The 19,357-nt window shown below is 52.2% G+C and overlaps 6 protein-coding genes and 2 non-coding genes across 8 annotated transcripts; 5 read left to right on the forward strand and 3 right to left on the reverse strand.

The window, feature by feature from the left end:
- Window positions 1-2,848: 2,848 nt before the first annotated feature.
- On the forward strand, window positions 2,849-5,582 carry SMAC4_03824 (uncharacterized protein; the record flags this gene model as incomplete). Its single annotated transcript, XM_066090008.1, has 3 exons — window positions 2,849-3,364; window positions 3,446-4,082; window positions 4,144-5,582. The coding sequence occupies 3 exons, from the start codon at window positions 2,849-2,851 to the stop codon at window positions 5,580-5,582; spliced, it is 2,592 nt and encodes an 863-aa protein (XP_065947667.1).
- Window positions 5,583-7,091: 1,509 nt separating this feature from the next.
- On the forward strand, window positions 7,092-8,470 carry SMAC4_03823 (uncharacterized protein). The gene has a single exon (XM_003347677.2). It carries the CDS (start codon window positions 7,340-7,342, stop codon window positions 8,396-8,398), a length of 1,059 nt encoding a protein of 352 aa, XP_003347725.1. The 5' UTR covers window positions 7,092-7,339; the 3' UTR covers window positions 8,399-8,470.
- Window positions 8,471-9,129: 659 nt separating this feature from the next.
- On the reverse strand, window positions 9,130-9,201 carry SMAC4_14058. The gene has a single exon. It is a non-coding gene; the product is annotated as a tRNA-Thr (tRNA).
- Window positions 9,202-9,552: 351 nt separating this feature from the next.
- SMAC4_03822 (uncharacterized protein) lies at window positions 9,553-10,742 on the reverse strand. Its single transcript, XM_003347676.2, has 3 exons — window positions 10,519-10,742; window positions 10,182-10,449; window positions 9,553-10,056 (listed from the first exon to the last, which is right to left on the reverse strand). The coding sequence occupies exons 2-3, from the start codon at window positions 10,352-10,354 to the stop codon at window positions 9,906-9,908; spliced, it is 324 nt and encodes a 107-aa protein (XP_003347724.1). The 5' UTR covers window positions 10,355-10,449; window positions 10,519-10,742; the 3' UTR covers window positions 9,553-9,905.
- A 352-nt stretch (window positions 10,743-11,094) lies between these two features.
- On the forward strand, window positions 11,095-11,167 carry SMAC4_14059. Its single transcript has one exon. It is a non-coding gene; the product is annotated as a tRNA-Lys (tRNA).
- A 121-nt stretch (window positions 11,168-11,288) lies between these two features.
- Window positions 11,289-13,516, reverse strand: SMAC4_03821 (uncharacterized protein). Its single transcript, XM_003347675.2, has 3 exons — window positions 12,344-13,516; window positions 11,848-12,286; window positions 11,289-11,733 (listed from the first exon to the last, which is right to left on the reverse strand). The coding sequence occupies exons 1-3, from the start codon at window positions 12,777-12,779 to the stop codon at window positions 11,502-11,504; spliced, it is 1,107 nt and encodes a 368-aa protein (XP_003347723.1). The 5' UTR covers window positions 12,780-13,516; the 3' UTR covers window positions 11,289-11,501.
- Window positions 13,517-15,136: 1,620 nt separating this feature from the next.
- SMAC4_03820 (uncharacterized protein) lies at window positions 15,137-16,962 on the forward strand (the record flags this gene model as incomplete). The annotated part of the gene is made up of 2 exons (XM_024655588.2): window positions 15,137-16,001; window positions 16,058-16,962. The coding sequence occupies exons 1-2, from the start codon at window positions 15,560-15,562 to the stop codon at window positions 16,960-16,962; spliced, it is 1,347 nt and encodes a 448-aa protein (XP_024511463.2). The 5' UTR covers window positions 15,137-15,559.
- Window positions 16,963-17,556: 594 nt separating this feature from the next.
- On the forward strand, window positions 17,557-19,322 carry SMAC4_03819 (uncharacterized protein). The gene is made up of 3 exons (XM_003347673.2): window positions 17,557-17,864; window positions 17,926-18,908; window positions 18,970-19,322. The coding sequence occupies exons 1-3, from the start codon at window positions 17,633-17,635 to the stop codon at window positions 19,048-19,050; spliced, it is 1,296 nt and encodes a 431-aa protein (XP_003347721.1). The 5' UTR covers window positions 17,557-17,632; the 3' UTR covers window positions 19,051-19,322.
- The last annotated feature ends 35 nt before the right edge of the window (window positions 19,323-19,357 follow it).

The following is a 19,357-nucleotide window of genomic DNA, read 5'->3' on the forward strand; positions in this document are numbered from 1 at the left end:
TCAGCGGGCAATATCCGGTACGTTATTGTTGGTAGATCCTTGATATTTCGGTCTTTTTTTACACGGATTTTGTTTGATTATTGATAGGTACCCAGGAATTCTTTGTAACGTTTCAGCTCTTCTTGCGTGGATATCGCGAAATGTCCAAAGGAGTGATTACATGCTTTCAACTGTCTCCCGTAAAAACGGCTGCCTCATGCTGTACAACACCGGCCTCCTTTGCTCATTGGGGTGATGGGCACCGCTAGAGCAGTGAGCGTCAAAAGAAGAAAGCTGCACATCACTTAACCATCCCGTCCATTGTCGGCTCAGCTCAGCTCGACTTCCCTGAAAAGAGTCTGGTGATAAGGTTGCCTTACACTCCAAACCCTCACCGTATCAATGCTGCTATTGGGTGAAGCTTCCCCGCAAGTCGTAGGCCTGAGGCACGGCTGCGGTGTGGCACAGAAAGCTTCCCTTTTCAAGATGTATCACTCTGAGTCTCTGACAGTTCCCATGCGAGCTGAAGGAGGTTATTCCGGGGACAAGCATTATCTCCTGAGTTGCTGGCACCAGTCTGAAGCTGTCCGTCTCTGAACCCCAGCTTCTGGCCAGTCAGGTCAGATCCAGAAAATGCATCCTTCTCGAAGCTCTCCGGGGCTTTTCCGGGTGCTGTAGACGTGGCATTGGAGTCTAGGACCGGGCCTTGGTCCAGAACGAATCAAGAGCTCCGCGGCGGAGGGCAGGTCGTCAAACTCCTCACCACGCCAGCAACGAATCCTGATCCAGAGCTGAGAGACGATGAGGAGACATGCCGTCTGCTATCCCATCCTGGAATTGTTGATTGAATGGTGAAGAGCGGTCAATTTCGATAACTATTAAGCTTCACATCGGTAGGGAATGAATAGCAAGTAGGCCACCTATAAGTATGGTTACCTATACCAAGTCAATATCCGGCTCACATGTCACGATATCGGAATGGCTTCAGGGGCTCTTTGAGGGGAACATGTTGTGGCGGAAGGATGGATGCGGACGCCGGCCAAGAAAGGATGATGACGAACGACAACCGTGCCCATTTGTGGGTTCAATAATGCACGGTCCTCCTCAAGTGTCCTGGCCTTCCTTGTCCTTTTTCTTCATCGTGACTGAATTTCACAAATGAGATGCCGGATTGCCTTGGTGGTTCTTGGTGGTCCCTTTGGTGGTGCCTCGGTGGTCCCCAAGGAATTGACACTGGGTCCAGGCCAGGAGAAAAACGAAGACCGTTCGAGGCAATGGCCAGAAGAACGACGAGACCATATTGAACACGAGAGGATCGCAAGTAACATCCACTTTGAGACTGGAAATAGCCCGTTATAATGGCCTCGCCTGTCCCTTACTGTGCCTCATCTACAATGTCTCCGCGGAGTTCAGGTTGTGGAGGAGCTCACTCAGAAGAGGTTGATGTTTAGCGTTTGGTATAGTGTCATTTATGATGTTAAGCGCGCTCTTATTCAAGGTAACCTCATCATTCAACCCCGGAAACCGGGAACTGACCTGACCAGTGAATCATATCCACCAACCTGGTTCTTAGGGATGCATGAGATCGTGTTAAATAATCAGAGATCTTTGTTTTTATATCTGGCTTGATATCTTTGTCAAAAGCGGTCGACCTGGCGGTGACGGTTGAAGGCGGAGAGATATTCCCACATGTTAACAGTTGAGAGGCAGAAGTACCTTGAGTGTTAATACTAAAGACGTAGACCCACCCCAAGTCCCTTGCTCAGGGCGGCCCCGTTTCACCACTGCAAAACCCAACCACCAATTCTTTGTCAGTGGCCGACGCAGCGGGCCCACCTCCAAAGCCTCTCCATCCCCTTCACTGTGCTTGCTTCCTGTCTCCACTACCTTGCTTCCGCCATCCCGACTCGGACAACACTGGCAACAAGCCACACGAGACCGGACAATTATCAACCCTTTCGGACCATTTGACTCTTTGTCAACAACACCTCTCTAGGTAGACAACCTCTTACAATTTCCCTCGCAGCTCGCTCACCCCGTCACAAGAGTTGCTGCTGTCGTCGGGAACGCCGTCTTTCGGTTTGACACATCCCGTCTGCCAAGGTTGCGAACCAGCTCTAAAATCAATCCAATCGAAGCACGGGCATTCTCTCCCAACTCTCCTCGACTGACCCTTACAGCGACCAAAGCTCCCGCTCCCGCTCGTCTTCCTGCTCTCCGCCGGACCTGACCTGGACTGCGCGGACTGCACTTCCACACTCACAACTCCAACAATTTGCACCGCATTACTGCTTCATCTCAACTTACAACACTGCCCTGCACAACCACCACCCGCAAAACTCTGGATCGTCGGCATTGGACAGTACACAGCATTTCACTCCCTCGTTTGCATTATCATCTAGTGCTACTCCCACTCTCCACTGCTTCTCCTCCCGCAACCGAATTTGCGTGGATCGCTCGAGACCAGATTCCCCATTACGCCCATTTCGCTTTGTACCTGAGCCCTGGATTAGGTCCTGAATTAGGCTCCCGCGCCCGACTTGTAATCTTGCGACTTGCACCACGAGGCCAGTCCGGACAATACCACGACATATTGCTCTCGTAATCGATCAAGCCGTATCCAGGTAGTCATCTCTACACTCGCCTATAGTCGACCATTGGCTTCGCCGATTGAGATTCGACCAGAACGCCCCCAGACCAAAAGACCCCCGTCCTCTACTACTGGCAGTGTCCTCCCCCGGCTGCGACTAGTCTAGGGATCAGGACTCCGACCGCCCTACCGCCAACCCGGCTCCATCACCCTGGGAAATCCCCTTTGCTACACCCCCAAAAGAGTACCGCAGTACCACCACACGCGTCTCCACCCCCCATGGCGACGACACTCTCCTCTGGCGCCGCCGCCGAACTCCCCATCCGGTCACAGTCTGTTCGGACTCGGCGTCCCCCTACCACATCACGACCAGAGCCACCACTGCCGCGGTCCGAATCAACCAGCAGAGCTGAACCCTCGCGTCCCCACCGCCGGACCAGTCAGCGATCTGCCTCAGGAGCAACCGCAGCAGCAGCAGCAGCTACCACCACCACGGCCACATCGTCGAGACACCACCAGCATCCTTCACAACAGCACGGACATCACCACCAGCAGCCCGACATGTCCGCTGCCGCTGCCGCTGCCGCCCCTCACGGCCACGCCAGCGCCGGGGACGACCACCGCAATGGCGCCGACGCCGGCACCTCGACACACCGCAGTGCCACTGGCACTACCAAGCAACGATACCGCACCGTGATCCCCGCCCCATCCGGCAACTATGCCTTCATCAAAACAATTGGTCAGGGTAGCATGGGCAAGGTCAAGCTGGCGAAAAAGGAGGGTACCAACGAATTGGCAAGTTCACCCATCAAATGCGACATCCCGATTGTTCCGTTTCTTTAGCTAACTCTTACCTCTGTTTGTTTCTCTGTTTAGGTCGCCTGCAAGATCATCGAAAGAGTATCGCCCGACGATGGCCGACAGTCGAGGGAAGAGCGTGAAAAGGCCGATGCCGCTAGGGAAGACCGCAACGCCCGCGAGGCGGCTATCGTCAGCCTCCTGAACCATCAGTACATCTGCGGACTCCGCGACAACTTGCGAACAAGGTGGCATTGGTACATGCTTTTTGAATACGTTAATGGCGGCCAAATGCTGGACTACATCATTTCCCACGGTAAGCTCAAGGAGAAACAGGCCCGCAAGTTCGCCCGCCAAATAGCCAGTGCCGTCGACTATTGCCATCGCAACAGCATTGTGCATCGCGACTTGAAGATCGAGAACATCCTGATCAGCAAGACTGGTGACATCAAAATTATCGATTTCGGTCTCAGCAACCTCTTCTCCCCAGAGGAGGATAGGAAACTCAAGACATACTGCGGCAGTCTCTACTTTGCCGCTCCTGAGCTTTTGCAGGCAAGGCCATATACCGGTCCCGAGGTTGACGTATGGAGCTTTGGCGTCGTTTTGTTTGTGTTGGTGTGCGGCAAGGTTCCGTTTGACGACCAGTACATGCCCGCTCTCCACCAAAAGATCAAGAAGGGTGCAGTTGACTATCCCAACTGGCTTTCTTCGGGTATGTTCCTACGCTGAATCTCCGGCTTCACTGAAAATCATGCTAACTCGACCGTCTGCAGAATGCAAGCACCTCATCTCGCGCATGTTGGTGACTGACCCCAAACAGCGAGCCACCATGCATGAGGTCATGAACCATCCTTGGATGCTCAAGGGTTACAACGGACCCCCCGATAACTACCTGCCGCGCCGCGAGCCCCTGACGCTTCCCCTCGACCCCGAAGTCATTTCGCAGATGACCGGTTTCAAGTTCGGCCCTCCAGAGTACATTACAGCAGAGTTGACTAAGAGAATCAAGTCGCCCAAGTACCAGGCCGCCGTTCGCCGCCTCGAGAAGGAGAGAGAACGACCGGAGCCGATCCCGAAGGATGCGGAGAAGAAGCGTGGCTTTGGCTTCGATTTCTACAAGAGGAGGAATTCTGTGACGAGCAAGGACACACTGACTGCCACCAGCTCAGAGGGTCTTCCCCTTGGCGATGATCCTCTCAACGCTTTCGACCCTCTTATTTCCATCTACTACCTTGTTCGCGAAAAGCTCGAGCGCGAGCGCAACCACGTCCACGTTGACTTGCAGCAACCATCCAAGGCTCAGCAGCCACTTTCGTCATCACAGACACAGGTGCCAGTACCTCCTTCTCCCGTCGTCCGACCAAAGGAGAAACACTCTCTCGCCGATATCGTACCGCCACAACCCGTTCACAATGCCGAGCCCCGGAGCCGACAAAGGACCAGGTCACACAGCGAGGATCAACCTAGGGAGCCCATCAAGAGTGGTCTACTCTCGCCCGATATGGTTCCCGCCAAGAAGGAAAGCACGGCCGCCGGGATCCTCCGCAGACTTAGCACCCGTGACAGGCGAAAGGAGTCTCCAGCGACAGCTAATTCGACGGACGGCAAGCCACCTCTCCGGGGTTCTATGTCCATGCGCGCCAAGTCGCTCGGTCACGCTCGTAGGGAGTCTATCCAGATGCGACGAGCCAAGCGTGAGGCTGAGGCCGCCGCTCAGCAAACTCAACCACAAACTACAGAGCCTCAAAGAAGCTACCAGAGCCATCACCACTCTGTCCGCGAAGAGACAGACGCTGAGCTGGTGGACAGCGACCCAAGAGGCGAGACCTCGGGCGGTTCCAACGAGAGGCTAGAGCCCGAAGACCCCGATCTGGCCAAACCCGTATTCCTCAAGGGTATCTTCAGCGTATCTACAACCTCGACAAGACCTCTTCCTGAAATACGGGGGGATATCAAGCGAGTGTTGCGGGTGCTTGGCGTGGACTTTACTGAGATCAAGGGTGGTTTCAGCTGTCTGCATACCCCCAGCATCAACCACGCTGAACGTCAACCGACAGTGATGACCGAAGGCGGCAACGATATCGAGTTTGAGATCTTGATCGTCAAGGTCCCGATCGTCAGTCTGCACGGTGTCCAGTTCAAGAGGCTTGCCGGAAACACTTGGCAGTACAAGGCCTTGGCGGAGAAGATTGTCCGGGAGCTCCGACTATGAGGGACCGATTGGATTGACGTTTGTTGGATTATACTGTAAGGTTTGCTGGCATGGGATGACGACAGCATAGGAAGCAGGCGGTTGGTTGTGCGAGGGCGAGCAAAATATGCTTTTTGATGATTTGACAGTATGGGCGTTCTGCGTTGGGGAGTCACCTATGCCTACCTGAACTTTCCCCTTAACTGTCTCGCTCAGTCTTGAGAGAAAGGGTCTTAGGTCTGAGACCGGACTCCTATACTCTCGCAAAACAACAAAACAAGAAAGAAAAGGGACTGGGGGAAAAAGGAAACAGGATTTTGTGTTTGTAGGGTTGTTTTTGATTCATGTACCTGCGCGCACAGCACTCTCGCTTACACACTCACACATACTTTGGACTGGTAATTTGGTCTGGTCGGTCGGTCGTTTTTCTCACATTACGGTTTGGGGTCGTCACTACACACTCATGTCTGATTTCTGTCTTTTCGCGAATCCTCCTTATTTTTTGCGTGGCATGGCAGCAGCAGCAGCAGCAGCAGACGGGAAGCAGTAGAGAGAGAGAGTTGCGGCTTGCTTTTCTTTGTACTTTTTGGCTTGAACAGCAGGGAGGGTGGGGTTTATAACGGCTTTACAACGTTTTATCTACAGACTAATAATTCTTTTTAATTTGCACACAAACACACCCACACCCATCAAGACTAGGCAGACAGTCACGGTGCGCAGAGCTGATGTCAGGTACTTTCACTGTTGGTTTATGATTCTTCACCTTCTTTCTTTGTATATGTTGTAGGAACTGAATAAGGAGTAGGAGTAGGAAATTGGATTTACTTGAAAAGCAAAGTACCTGTCTATCCTTGGGCTTGAAATGCAAGTGGCGAATGAGGATGCCACCGGTGATGGAAACTATCCTCACGATAGTGAGGTCGGTGATAGACTTATTGATACATCACTCGACCGAAAGGCGGGTATCTCCAACTCACACCTAAGTGTATGCACTTGATTCCTGCTTGTCACATCCCATTTTGGAAGGAACCTTAAGGGAATACTAAGGTTTCATAGCGGAAAGGACATTCTATAGTACGGTGGAAGGAAGCCATCACAGGGCAACGATGGCTGATACAGAATGGAAGGAGCTCACGACTATTAAAAAAGGAACGAAGCCATCTGACACGCGGTTGCGTGCGGTGGCTGATTGGGCGGTCTGGTTGAAGACGAGAGACGGGAGTGATTATGTACTTGTAAACCAAGATCCGCCAGGCCTTTGTCGCCCTTTCCACTCACTCAGTTTCCTTTCCGTTACAAATTCAAACACATTACCACGGCTTTTGGTCAACACATCTGCTGCAAACACTTAGACCATCATTGCAGCTTCTCGGCTTTTCCGGTTCAAAAAATCCGATCCCCCGGCCGATTGGATGATGTACAGTTTCCCCTCCCGTCGGGTGTCGGCCGAATGCTACCCCCGCACCGCGCCGTCAACCACGTCAACACCACTCTTTCTTTTTCTTGATATGCCTTGTCGAACTCGGAAACTACCTAGCACTCATTATTTCAGTCGTTCTACGCCGTGACACCTGAGCCTTGACTCTCTTCATTTTGGCTTCTCATTCTTGAGCTGGTTCATACGGTCGAACTCATCAACCATTGAGTCAACCTACCTGGACGAAAGAACTCACAACGACCACACCACCAACAATAACAATAACCCAAGGCAATCGACTCACCTGGGCCGGCCGAAGACATTCACTCCATCAATCAGACACATACAACTTGCAGCAAAAATGGTCCCCACAGTCCCAGCCGCCGGCATCTGGGTCCCCGCCATAACCCTCTTCAACCCCCAACATGATACTCTCGACCTGGAATCCCAAGCCAAGTACTTCCGCTACCTCTCCTCCCCTGAAGTTGGCCTTGCCGGTCTCTTAATCCTCGGTACCAACGCCGAGACCTTCCTGCTCACTCGGGAAGAACGTTACGAACTGCTCCGCTGCGCGTGCAGGACTGTTCCTAAGGGGTTTCCCATCATGGCAGGCGTGTCGGGCCACAGCAATGCGCAGGTGAAGGAGTATATTGACGACGCCGTCAAGGCCGGAGCCGACTACGTGCTTGTGTTGCCGCCGGGTTACTTTGGACCTAAGGGCCTTAGGGGAGGGGAGCAGATGGTGGAGGACTTCTTTGATGAGGTTGCGACCTACTCCAGATTGCCTGTGCTGATATATAATTTCCCAGCGGTATGTGGTGGGATTGATCTCAGCAGTACGCTCATTACGAGGCTGGCGAAGCGACACAAGGGCAAGATTGTGGGATGCAAGTTGACGTGCGGGAGCGTGGCGAAGATTACGAGGTTGGCGAGCGACTTTGAGCCCGAGAAGAAGGAGTTTGCGATTTTCGGCGGCCAGAGTGATTTCTTGATTGGCGGGCTGGCGGTGGGCTCGAGCGGATGTATAGCGGCTTTTGGGAATGTGTTTCCTCGGGCATTGGTGGGTGTGTATAACAAATGGGTGCAGTGGGATGAGGAGAATGATAAGGTGAAGAGGGGCCAAGCAATATTCAGGAGTGGGCTTCTGGCTCTGGCAGAGGAACATCTGAAGGCTGATGGGATTGCGGCTGTCAAATATGCTGCTAGCTTGTATACGGGGTGGAGGGCAGGAATTTTGAACGGAGATGGGCGAGATGGGCCATCTTTTTCGGTGAAGGACGGTACGAAGGGTATGGAGTTGTTTAGGCCGAGGAAGCCGTATCCGGAAACCAACCAGGAGACAAAGCAGAAGATTCGGAAGGCGGTCGATGGGGTGTTGTACCTGGGATGGGAAAATCTAGGTCTATATGATGAAGCATAAAGCTATTAGAGGTGCGTAAGAAATAGTAAAGGGAAGTGATGAAACGGGAAGAAAAATATGTCATTCTCTCTATGGTACATCACTATGCCATCCATAAACAAAGACAGCAGCAACCAGGTAACTACCAAATGTGCCGCACCAATCACATAATATAAAGAACCAAGTATATTTGACAGATTCCACATAATTCCAAACCAACCAGCCCAGTTAAGTCCAACATGACAATTCCGAACGAGCGTGATGATGTGATCGTACGCACACCCACATCCAACTCAGCTACTGGTACTCTTCTCTCCTGAGGGCCCGGGGGATTGGCCCTTTGTTACTCGACAACCGAGTCTAGCTTCACCACCTCACCTGCTTGCTTCGTCACACGGTCCAAACTAGAATAAGATTACCCGCAGTACCAAGCTTATCTGGCAGGCCGAACAGAAGAAGAAGAAGTCGAGAAATCGACATCGAAAAGAGCCAACCAACCAAGGATTCACTCACCAGGGACAGTTATTCGCTCGTTTTGTTGATGAAAAGGGAAAAAAAAAAAGGGGGGGGGGGGGGGGTGGGTCGTAATATCGTACGGTCCGGCCCAGTAGGTTAGTTGGTGTTGGATAGATAGATAGGACAGACTGTGCGTGAGTTGAAACAAAATGAGTTTGTTGAGAAACGCAAAAAGACGAGCATTGCAAAGGGTGGGTGGGAAAGGGGAAAGAAAAAGAAAGCGAAAGAACATGAAATGCCCACAGCCAGAATCGAACTGACGACCTCATCATTACTAGTGATGCGCTCTACCACTGAGCCATGCGGGCTTTGTGATTCGCTGTTGGAAGGGACGGGTGGAGAGGGCATTATATGTGAGCAAGTGGTTGCAAACAACCCGCCTTCTAACTACCTTTAGCGACTTACCGGCTTTCCTTCTGTGAGTGCCTCCGCGCTCCTTCCTTTGTAGCTGTGTGTTCCTGCCCAATTCCTTGTGCTCCTTGCACTTTCCGTGATGCCTTCCCCATGGCGTGGTGTGCGGTGCAGGCGTCCTGTAGTAGACGGGTTCGAGTTGGTAACCGTCCGACATAAACGAAGTTCTTAACCATCCATCCACTGCATCCTCAACGAGACGAGGGAGAGCACCTAACTGCCCAATTGCACACTCTCTTGAACTGATCTGAAGCTTAAAAGGAATCATCATCGTATTGCAATAGCATTTATAACATCAGCTCCAATCCTATCTCGAGGCTGGGAAGCATTCATTGCATTCTGTCTGTCTGTCTGTCCGTCTTCGACTTCGCCGGCCCCATCATCCGCCCGTTCTTACTTTTGGGGGTAGGAAGCCGGGAAACCAAGCTTTCGTAATCATCCAACCCTTCCTTTGTGTGGATGTGTCGCACACCTATCTATCTCATCAGCTAAGGTAGGCAGGTAAAAACTCAAAAAGAACGCTTAGGTATCCCGCAAGTGACTCCTCCCAAATCCCAAATTCGCAAAAAGTCGTAAAACTCATGATCGATCCTTCCTTCGTTTACTTGGCGTTGCCAACAGCGAGGTTATGAGGCGCACTCTTCCCGTCCGCAACAAAATCAAGCTTCTGCGAGGCAGCAGCAGCCTTCTCGGGCTTGCCCATCATCGTGGCGTAGATGCCGCCGACGGCGAGGGTGGCGACACCGGCGAAGCTATTTCGTAGCAATCAGTCAGTATCAACTGCATGGTACTTTTAAGTGGGAATGGTACTTGAGGAAGGCAGGAAAGCTGGTAGGTTGTTGCTGGGGCGGAGTGGAGGGGAAACGGGGAAACGTACAGCCATGGCTTGTTGGTGTTACCCGTCTTGTTGAACTCCTTAACCGGACCGTTTTCGCGAGCGCTATCGGTGTTTTCGGTCGTCCTGAAACGGACCTGGTTCTGAGCGCGCGGGACGCGGGCGCGGACGACGGGGCGGAGAGCGGTGCGGATGGAGGGAGTAGCGCGGACCATTTTGGATGATTAGAGTGTTGTTGGTTGTGGTTTGATATGGTGTTGCTGGTTGTGTGAAGTTAGGTTGGTTTACTTTCGATGCTGGAATCGCGAGCCTATAAGTTTAGTTGTTTGTTATTGTCCAAGTTGGTTGCAAATTGCAGTAGTGGTGATGGGAGTTATACCTATGGCTTGACCACAAAGGTTCTCGGGGATGTAAGTGGGAGCGGCAACGGAAATTGATGACATCACCACTTCTGCGACTGTGACGCGAGATTCAACCGTTCGTGCCTGCAGTGGTTGGACACGGGAACATCGAATGACAAACATGCGGAGTAAGGGGATTTCCGACTGTTCTCTTTTCTAAGTCCATACAATATCAGATCATCAAAAGCTTCATGACGACACGACATTAACGAACAATTGAAGACCAGAAATGGAGATGAACTAAACAGACGCTATCTTATCGATAACCGCTTAGATACAGCGTCAACGACCCCGCAGCATCACTGAAAGTGTTCTCGAACGACGACGGAAATTGACTGCATGCCAAGAGCGAACAACACACTTCGTGCGTGTGCACAATATCAGCGCTTGTAGAGATTAGCGCTGAGCTTAAATAATTCCCAACTCGAAGTTTCTGCCAAAACATTGTCACCCTGCAACTCTCACGAAAGATCCTATGTTGGCGAAGGAAAACTACTACACCGTTATAAGTGCATGCTTCGAGGCCGCATAACAACCAACTGGCAGCTTCAGCTGCCCGGCTAGCTCAATCGGTAGAGCGTGAGACTCTTAATCTCAAGGTTGTGGGTTCGACCCCCACGTCGGGCTCAATTCCCGGCGTCACAAACGCCTTCTCTTTTTTGCCTTGTTTTTTCTTTTCCTTCCCACTCGTCACTCTTTTCTTTTGCATCGTTAGGCACTGCTCCTGATTCAAAAATTATTTTTTTTTTGGCTAACGCCATGAAATTTTCAAGAACACTCTCTATGTACTGAGTCGAAAATATCACCAAGTTACAAAACAAAGATGCGTTGAACTTCAACGACGTCTGTCTACAGTAGGATTGCCATAACCGTTCGTTGTATTGTTTATCCTACTCCCGCCCGTTTTCTAGAGTTTACATCACTGCTTTCCGCACCAGCCAGCATCAAAAAAACAAACCTCTTACTGCGCCGGCTGAGACGCAGCCCCAGAAGAAGCAAACACGTTCAACTGCCGAATAGCTGCCATAGCCAGGATATTATCCTGCCCGGGCGCATTCTGCGTGATCCGTGAGTTGAAGCCGATGACACTACGGACCTTCTCAAACGTCAAAGGCGAGATCCTTAGCGTCTGCGTCGACACGAGCCAGCTGACGCCCTCGCTGCAGGGAGGGGTGGTGAGGGACCCGGAGTATCTGTTGGGTTGGTTTGACGGGAACGGGTTAGTTGATCTGACGAAAGCTGAAAAAGGGCGGTGGAAAAAAAGAAGTGGGATAGTGGAGTGGAGGAAAAGAGGAGGAAACACGTACCCCTGGAAGTGACCCGACTTCCAGATGTTGACCACCTCGGATAGCACCAAAGGAGGGGTCTGGGTCACGGTGCCGGGCGTGCGGATGGCGTCGATGGTGCTGAAAATGGTCTCGAGGAGGACCGTGGGCGCACCCGAGACAGGGGCATCTGGAGCGTCTTGCACTGGGGGCACTGCAGGTGCCGTCTCGTTGGTGGCAGGAGGCACGAAGGCTTCTTGCCTTCTTTGGCTTTTGGCTCTCCTGATGCGGAACCTGGCCGGCGCAGATGCAGGTGCAACGGTCTCGTTGGTGGGAGGAATAGGAGCGCCACTGGGAGCGGGAGCAGGAGCGGCAACGGGAGGAATGGCAAGTGCCGGACCAGCCTCCGTGGCGACGTCAATGTAAGTGCCGATGACGGCAATCTCCTGGTTCTCGGTCTGCCAGACCATGTGCATTTCCACTGTTGCAAACTTGTTAGAGATCTGCTGACTACATGAGAGGCTTAGAGGAAACTAACTGGCTCGGATAGTACCATTATCCAAGTGCTCACTAGGCAAATGGAAATGAAACTGCTGCAGAGTATACTGCTTCTCGCCGAGGGTCATCGAGCCACCCTTCGCAATGACCTCGATGGTGGTTCCGAGGTTCTCGAACTCGGTGCCTTTGGTGAAATCGGGGATTTCGACCTGGATATCGGACGAGGACAACATGTTGAAGGATCCTTCCCTCATGTCGATGGGGGACTGCCGTGTGCCCGTGGAGCAGACGGTGTTTTCGGGCGCAAGCGACGACCAGAACAGCGGACCGGTGACGCCAGTGTATCCGAACTTCTTGACTTCGACGACCTTGCCCTCCTCTCGCGGGTGGAGGAAGGTATTGTGCGAGCAGAGCGACCAGACGGGCGTCACAGACGCGGCCGCTACCACCATCAACGACTTGAGCATCCTGGCCATGTTTTCGACGGGAGGAAGATGTGTGTGATTAGGGAGAGATACAAAAAAGACAAATATTTCCTTTGAGGTACTGAGAAGAACAGATATATGCAATGTATCTGTATGCGGAGTGCGGGGAGTCAAGCAGGAGGCAAACAATGCTTGGGCTAATGGCAACAAGAAAAAAGGAAAAGAACAAGAACAACGAATTATGGGGTATCAGTCAGTGGTTCCGGACCTACTGACGTATGACAAGCAAACCAAAACTATTCCTGTCGAAGGCAAAATGGGGAAATACACAAGAAGAAGTGAAGTAATGGAAACCAAAGGATCGTATGATTAGAATGGAGCAAACAAGAATTATTGACCAGAGTGAGTGGGTGCTTGAGGTCTAGATATCCTCGCCGAGAAGAGAAAGATGCACTCCATGTGCCTCGCTACCAGTGTATATTATCAAGCGGACCAATCTACACCCGAGCGACAAGAAAGGGAAAGGAAGCATCCAGTCAATCCCCCGGGTATCGTGACGATAACAACCCCTTTGTGTTTCGACGAGGAGGTTGATTGGCTCGTCTGTCTGTCTGTCTGCCTGTCTGGGGGAGGGAGCTGGGGAAGAAGACGCACACGCAGGTACAAACATGCAGCAGCATTGACTTGCTTGTTTGCTTACCTGTAACTGGGACTGGTACTGGGACTGGGACTGGGACTGGGGCTGGGTCTAGACACTCAACGGTCACTTTCCGTATTCGGGTTCTCTTGGCCGGTTTGACGGGTTGACCCCAGCCTGGGGGTGCATCACGATATCTGCCGGCTTGGAGTTGAGCTTGTTTTTCTTGGGAAGGAAAGATATCTTGTACCAGGTATCCCTGACCACTGTGCTTGGAAGTGAAAGGTAGAGCTCGAAGAAATTCTACTACTACGAACCGGAAGCTCAAGAGGTAATTCTAGGTCGTCATGAGTCTAGACTCTCTCCTACCGGGGGGCGAAGGTGATGATGATAACTTCAAGGGGGTTGCGGCGGTACATGTAATGTTTCGGTAGTCGCCGTCACGATTCCCAACCGTGCACAGAAGAACGGTTGGAACTTGGAGGCGTCGTTGGAAGTCTCATTTTCTTCAACGGCCTCGATGCATTATGGAAGCCAAGGTCAGCCAAGCAGGTGCAGTGAGGGAAATTGTGCGACAAGCCAAGAGGGCGCCTGCCGTCCGGGCAGTCCAGTAATGTTGATGCTTGGCCTTTCTTGGCTGTTTGGGTTCTCAGGTACGGTCGTTCCTTCCATCCTGGAGGCGCAGCTATTTTGAAGGAGATAAACGAGCCTATAAGACCGTTGATATTGCACAGGTCAAGCAAGTAATGGAGGGAAAGCGTCAACAGAAAGTGAATGGAAGGTTTGTTCAGAGATCTATCGATCATCGGACAAAGAACATAATTACCCGTCAGGTCTACAAAACCGACCGTCTGACTAGTGGTTTTCCCTGACGAGTACATGGCTGGGAACTTGTTCATCCCAACTTTGAACCTACGCCCCAACACAACAGACCGATCGAACAGTCGAGACTCGAGACACCACAAAACAAACATTTAAGCTTATTCCAACATCGAACAACGGGAGCCAAGAGGATCTTGCTGGTGAACAAGTTCATCCCATCTCCTGGTTTGACCATGTTGTTACATATGCGGCGGCACACGGCGGGTCTTGGCAGGGATAAAAGACAACGACGGTATGACACAGATTGCAAGGGATGGTAAATTTCCCGATTGGGTCTCACGATGGGTGACGATACTCGCCTAATGTTGAAAGGTCCAGAACATGAGCTGATGTCTGAAACGCACGTCATAGCGGATCAAATGGGGACCATGTTGATACTAGTATAAGCGCTGTCGCTATCTGTGGAGGTATCTTCTGTGAGACTTGAGTAAAAATTGCTTTCAGCTTTGTGCACGTCCCTTTTTGCGACATTGAGGTTATCGCGACTCCTGAGGCGGCCAGTGTCAATGTTGTTTCACTGGCTCTTGGCTGAGATATCTCTTAACAAGGCCCACGTGGGTGGCTTGGTTGGCTATGGCGAAGACAGATAGAAGGTTGCCCAGTGATGAAACTGAACGCCTGGGATGAAAAGGAAAGAAGAGATCATGTAAGATCAACAACCTTAATTCGTCTCGAAGAAGGGCGGTTGAAGATGGCCGAAACAATTTGCGGGATGTGATTGGCCAATTGGCGTCTGAAGAACAACTTCGAGAAGACCAAAGTCGAGCCCCAAATGTGGAAGAGAAAAGGGTTGGCAAATGGTCTTATAGAAGCAGTAAAAATTCACGAGTTGGTAATCCCATTTGTAACCAAGCCCGTCCCAATTTCATGTAACTTGCATAGATGTGCAACATTGGCCGGTTGGGTTGGTCATGCTGCCACGCGTACTCGATTCCGTGATCAAAGCCAAGATTGCAGCGGGAACCTCTCACAAACCGCCCTTCTCCACCACCATAATGATGGCAACGCGGGGTGAAAGCACGTTTATAATTGAGCCATTCCTCCTTCAAATGTACCAGAAAGCCTCCATGCAACATTGAACTCAGCTTCCCCTCTCCTCTTGTCCCTATTCAGGAAGACAGCCGCTATATAGCCTCCTGTCATAGGCCAGCGACCACTCACGTCAGACACGATGGCTCTTTCACCATGGAGTTCTTTACACCAACACCTGCCGACTTTCCGTTACTCGGAACTGAACAATCGCCGACGCGGGGAGTGACGCGATAGCATCACCTAACAACACCATGGCGAGGCATCTGGACAATTTGTTGGAATGTTTGGCGGCTGGATGACATGCAGATACTTGGCATATAAGGAGCTCATTGCTGCCACTCAACCGTTCATTCTGATCTTCATCGAGCAGATCGAGCCTTTTGTTTTCAAGATACCCCTTTCAGCAACATCCTTCTTCACAGCCTTCACCATGTCTCCTTCAGCAGTTGAATCCGCCCAACAGACGGTTGACGAGATCAAGACCAAGGTCCTCCCCGTTCAGCAAAAGTCTACCGTCATCGAGGCCAATATTCCCGAGACTGAAGGTCTTCCCAAGAGACTCGAGGATCACAAGGAGGCCCTTAAGCTCAGCGGTGCTCTTGAGCAGTTCGAGAGCTTCGAGGTTACCCCCGCTCTAGGCCGCGAGTATGTCAATGTCGATCTCTCGGAGTTGCTCCGTGCTCCCAACTCTGACGAGCTCCTGAGGGATCTTGCCATCACCAGTAAGTCATGAACTTCTGCCGAGTTTGTCAGCCTAAACGCTAACATGCTCATCAAGTTTCCCAACGCGGTGTCGTCTTCTTCCGCAAGCAGGATAACCTCACCGATGACCTCCAGAAGGAACTCGTTGACAGACTCGGCAAGCTCGCCGGCAAGCCCGCAACTTCGGGCCTTCACATCCACCCCATCAGCAACGCCAGCCGCGAGCACGGTGGTGGCGACAACGAGATCAGCGTCATCTCCTCTGAGCAAGCCAAGGCACTATACAAGGACAGGTTCTCGTACAAGGGCGTCGGCGTCAGCACCGGCCGCCAGAGCGCCAAGGATCAGTGGCACTCCGACATCACCTTCGAGCCCATCCCCAGCGACTATGCTCTCCTGAGGCTGGTTCAGCTCCCCAAGACCGGCGGTGATACCCTCTGGGCCTCCGGCTACGAGCTCTACGACCGCATCTCGCCCACCCTGCGCTCCTTCCTCGACACCCTCACCGCCTACTACGCCCAGCCTCTGTTCAATGAGGCGGCCAAGCGCAACGGCTTCAGCGTGTACAGCGGCGAGCGAGGTGCCCCCGAGAACGTCGGCGAGACTCTCGAGGCCATCCACCCCGTCATCCGCACCAACCCCGTCACCGGCTGGAGGTCAGTCTACGCCGTCGGCCACCACTGCCAGCGCATCAACGGCCTGACCGAGGAGGAGAGCAAGTACTTCCTCAACTGGTTTACCCAGCTCATTGTCGAGAACCACGACCTGCAGGTGCGCCTCAAGTGGCAGAACCCCAACGATGTCGCCATCTGGGACAACAGGAGCGTGTACCACGCTGCCACTCCCGACTATGTCTTCGAGGAGGGTCTCGGCGAGCGCAAGGGTAACAGGGCGGTCAGCTTGGGCGAGAGGCCATACTTTGATTCTCAGAGCACCAGCAGGAGGGAAGCGCTCAAGATCAAATCGCACCTCGGATTGTAAAACGTCTGAGCGTGTTGCTTCGGTTCCATTTTTTCCGTTTCTCTGTAGTTAGCATTTTGATGATGTTGCGATATCCCAATACCAATCGTACTTTTTGCAACCAATTGCTGTGCGTCCCAATAATCGTAGACTTTACCTATGTGGTGATGCAGTTATTGCTGTTGTGTGACGGTATTTGCATTTGTGCATCGGGAGATGCTGTGCTCTGGATGGTTAGATGGTAGATGCCAAGAACCGATGGTGATGAAGACATTTTGACGACAACAACAAACGAAATCCGACGGCTGAAAATAAATCGCGGAAGAAACAGTCCCTTTGCATTACGATTGGGTGGGAAGGTGCAGCATGCACGGCAGTCATCCAAGTTTCCGGAAACACAAACATCGGACGGTCCCTGAATCGTGACGTAATGCGACCAGATCGTCGATGCCGAGACTCTTTCAACCGACCTCTAGACTAACAATTATCTCTCGAACCCGTCTCAATACATACAAAACAAGGACTTCCCATCCATGCCAACCTTCACACCACCCACCAACCGCATATTGGCTAGAACTTTAACCACCCAGCCGGTATTGTTCTAGCCCCCTTCATATCCGTCGGGTACCCCTCGTCCTCAACAGCAGCAACACCAGAACATCACACCAACACACCAACACACGAAAATAGCATGGCGTCGTCAGATATCCTGGTCTCCTTCTTGGGGGCCATCCAGGCTGCCATATCCGTCTTGATAACTATCTGGATCGGTGTTTTGGCTGCCCAGTTCGACCTCATCGACGATAACTCTGCCAAACGCCTGTCGCACTTGTGTGTCACCATCTTCCTGCCTCTGCTGCTGGTCTCCAACTTGGGAAAGCAGCTTGATTCGGACACTGCCATGCGTTATCTCCCAATCGTTGGTATGGAACCATCCCCACCTCGTATCGGATAGGAAAGTCGCTGACTGTTTGCGAACAACAGTTTGGTCCCTCATTTTCGTCGTCTTGTCCATCGTCATAGGCAAGCTCTCCGTCCGCCTCTTCAAGATGCCAGCATGGACCACTCCCGCCCTAGCCTTCAACAACTCGACCTCGCTACCGCTCCTCCTTATCCAGGCCCTCGACGCTGCCGGAGTGCTCAAGAACCTGACCGATGACCCCGACGTGGTTGAAAAGGCGCGCTCCTACTTCCTCGTCTGCGCCGTCATCAGCAACACCCTAACCTTTGGCTACGGCCCTGCACTTCTCGAGCAAGACGACGGCGGCCAAACCGATAGTGACCCTGAATCTGGTCGGAATTCGGACGACGAAGACGAGGAGGAGAACGGATCTGGTAGCGGTAGCTCTGGCGACAGACCCTCCGAGACAACCTCGCTTCTCCCCAAGAAAGCCGTTCGCTTCGCCAAGACCACGAGCAGACATATCGAGAACGCGCAAAACAAGACCTACCATGCTCTGCCCGGGCCACTGCAGAAAGCTGTCAGCTGGATCGCGCCCTTCTTCAACCCTCCGGCCTTGGGGGCGTCGACTGGTGTTTTGATCGGCTTGGTTCCTGCTTTGCACCGCATGTTCTTCAACGACTCGCAGGAGGGCGGATACTTCAAGGCCTGGCTTACCACCCCCATCAAGAACACTGGCGAACTGTTTGTTACCCTCCAGGTTATTATTGTCGGTGTCAAGCTCAGTCTTAGCTTGCGCAAGATGAAGGAGGGCGATGATGGAGGACGTGTGCCCTGGCCTAGCATCGTCTTCATCCTCGCTTGGAGATTCTTGGTAATGCCGGCGCTGAGCATCCCTATTATTTGGGTGCTGGCCAAGAAGACGGGTCTCTTGTTTGATGACCCCATCTTGTGGTTCACCATGATGATGATGCCTATTGGCCCGCCTGCTATGAGGCTGGTGGCGCTTGCTGACGTCGAGAACCTGCCGCAACAGGCCAAAATGGCGACGGCTAAGCTGCTTACTGTGAGTTCTTTCCTTTCCTTAAAAGTCGGCACGGGAACAAGTACTGATCCAGATTTGACAGATTTCTTACGTTGCTACCCCGGTGATTGCATTCTCTGTTGTTGCTGCGCTCAGAGCAGCCCAGAATGTTTCGGATGCGTAGATGTGGGCAAGATGCTGGTATTAAAACATAACATGAAAGGGGGTATAGACTCTTATGATACATGAAGCGAAGATAGTACTGAAACGTTCTTAGACGAATGTCAAGACAATGTTCAAGCATACCAGCCGGTCGGCAATGCCCTGAGCAAGAGCAGGCTTTTACATGACCGTGCAGAACGAGGACGACTGAGACTGCTCCTGCTCATCGCGGGGCTTGTGCTCATTCTGCTTGTCCTCCTTCACCTGCTGTCCATGGTTTTTCTAGAGATTGTGAAAAAAAAGTTATTATTAGCTCTACTAATCATTCA

This window comes from Sordaria macrospora, chromosome 7, assembly GCF_033870435.1.
Source record: "Sordaria macrospora chromosome 7, complete sequence".
NCBI lineage: Eukaryota > Fungi > Ascomycota > Sordariomycetes > Sordariales > Sordariaceae > Sordaria > Sordaria macrospora.

Excerpts from the sequence above, each read along its gene's own strand:
- SMAC4_03822 (XM_003347676.2), bottom strand. The coding sequence starts at position 10,354 with ATGGTCCGCGCTACTCCCTCCATCCGCACCGCTCTCCGCCCCGTCGTC. Across the intron at positions 10,057-10,181 it reads AACACCAACAAGCCATGGCT|CTTCGCCGGTGTCGCCACCC; the intron begins GTACGTTTCCCC and ends GCTACGAAATAG.
- SMAC4_03823 (XM_003347677.2), top strand. The coding sequence starts at position 7,340 with ATGGTCCCCACAGTCCCAGCCGCCGGCATCTGGGTCCCCGCCATAACC.
- SMAC4_03821 (XM_003347675.2), bottom strand. The coding sequence starts at position 12,779 with ATGGCCAGGATGCTCAAGTCGTTGATGGTGGTAGCGGCCGCGTCTGTG. Across the intron at positions 12,287-12,343 it reads TAATGGTACTATCCGAGCCA|TGGAAATGCACATGGTCTGG; the intron begins GTTAGTTTCCTC and ends AGTTTGCAACAG. Across the intron at positions 11,734-11,847 it reads AAGTCGGGTCACTTCCAGGG|ATACTCCGGGTCCCTCACCA; the intron begins GTACGTGTTTCC and ends CCAACCCAACAG.
- SMAC4_03819 (XM_003347673.2), top strand. The coding sequence starts at position 17,633 with ATGGCGTCGTCAGATATCCTGGTCTCCTTCTTGGGGGCCATCCAGGCT. Across the intron at positions 17,865-17,925 it reads GCGTTATCTCCCAATCGTTG|TTTGGTCCCTCATTTTCGTC; the intron begins GTATGGAACCAT and ends TGCGAACAACAG. Across the intron at positions 18,909-18,969 it reads CGACGGCTAAGCTGCTTACT|ATTTCTTACGTTGCTACCCC; the intron begins GTGAGTTCTTTC and ends CAGATTTGACAG.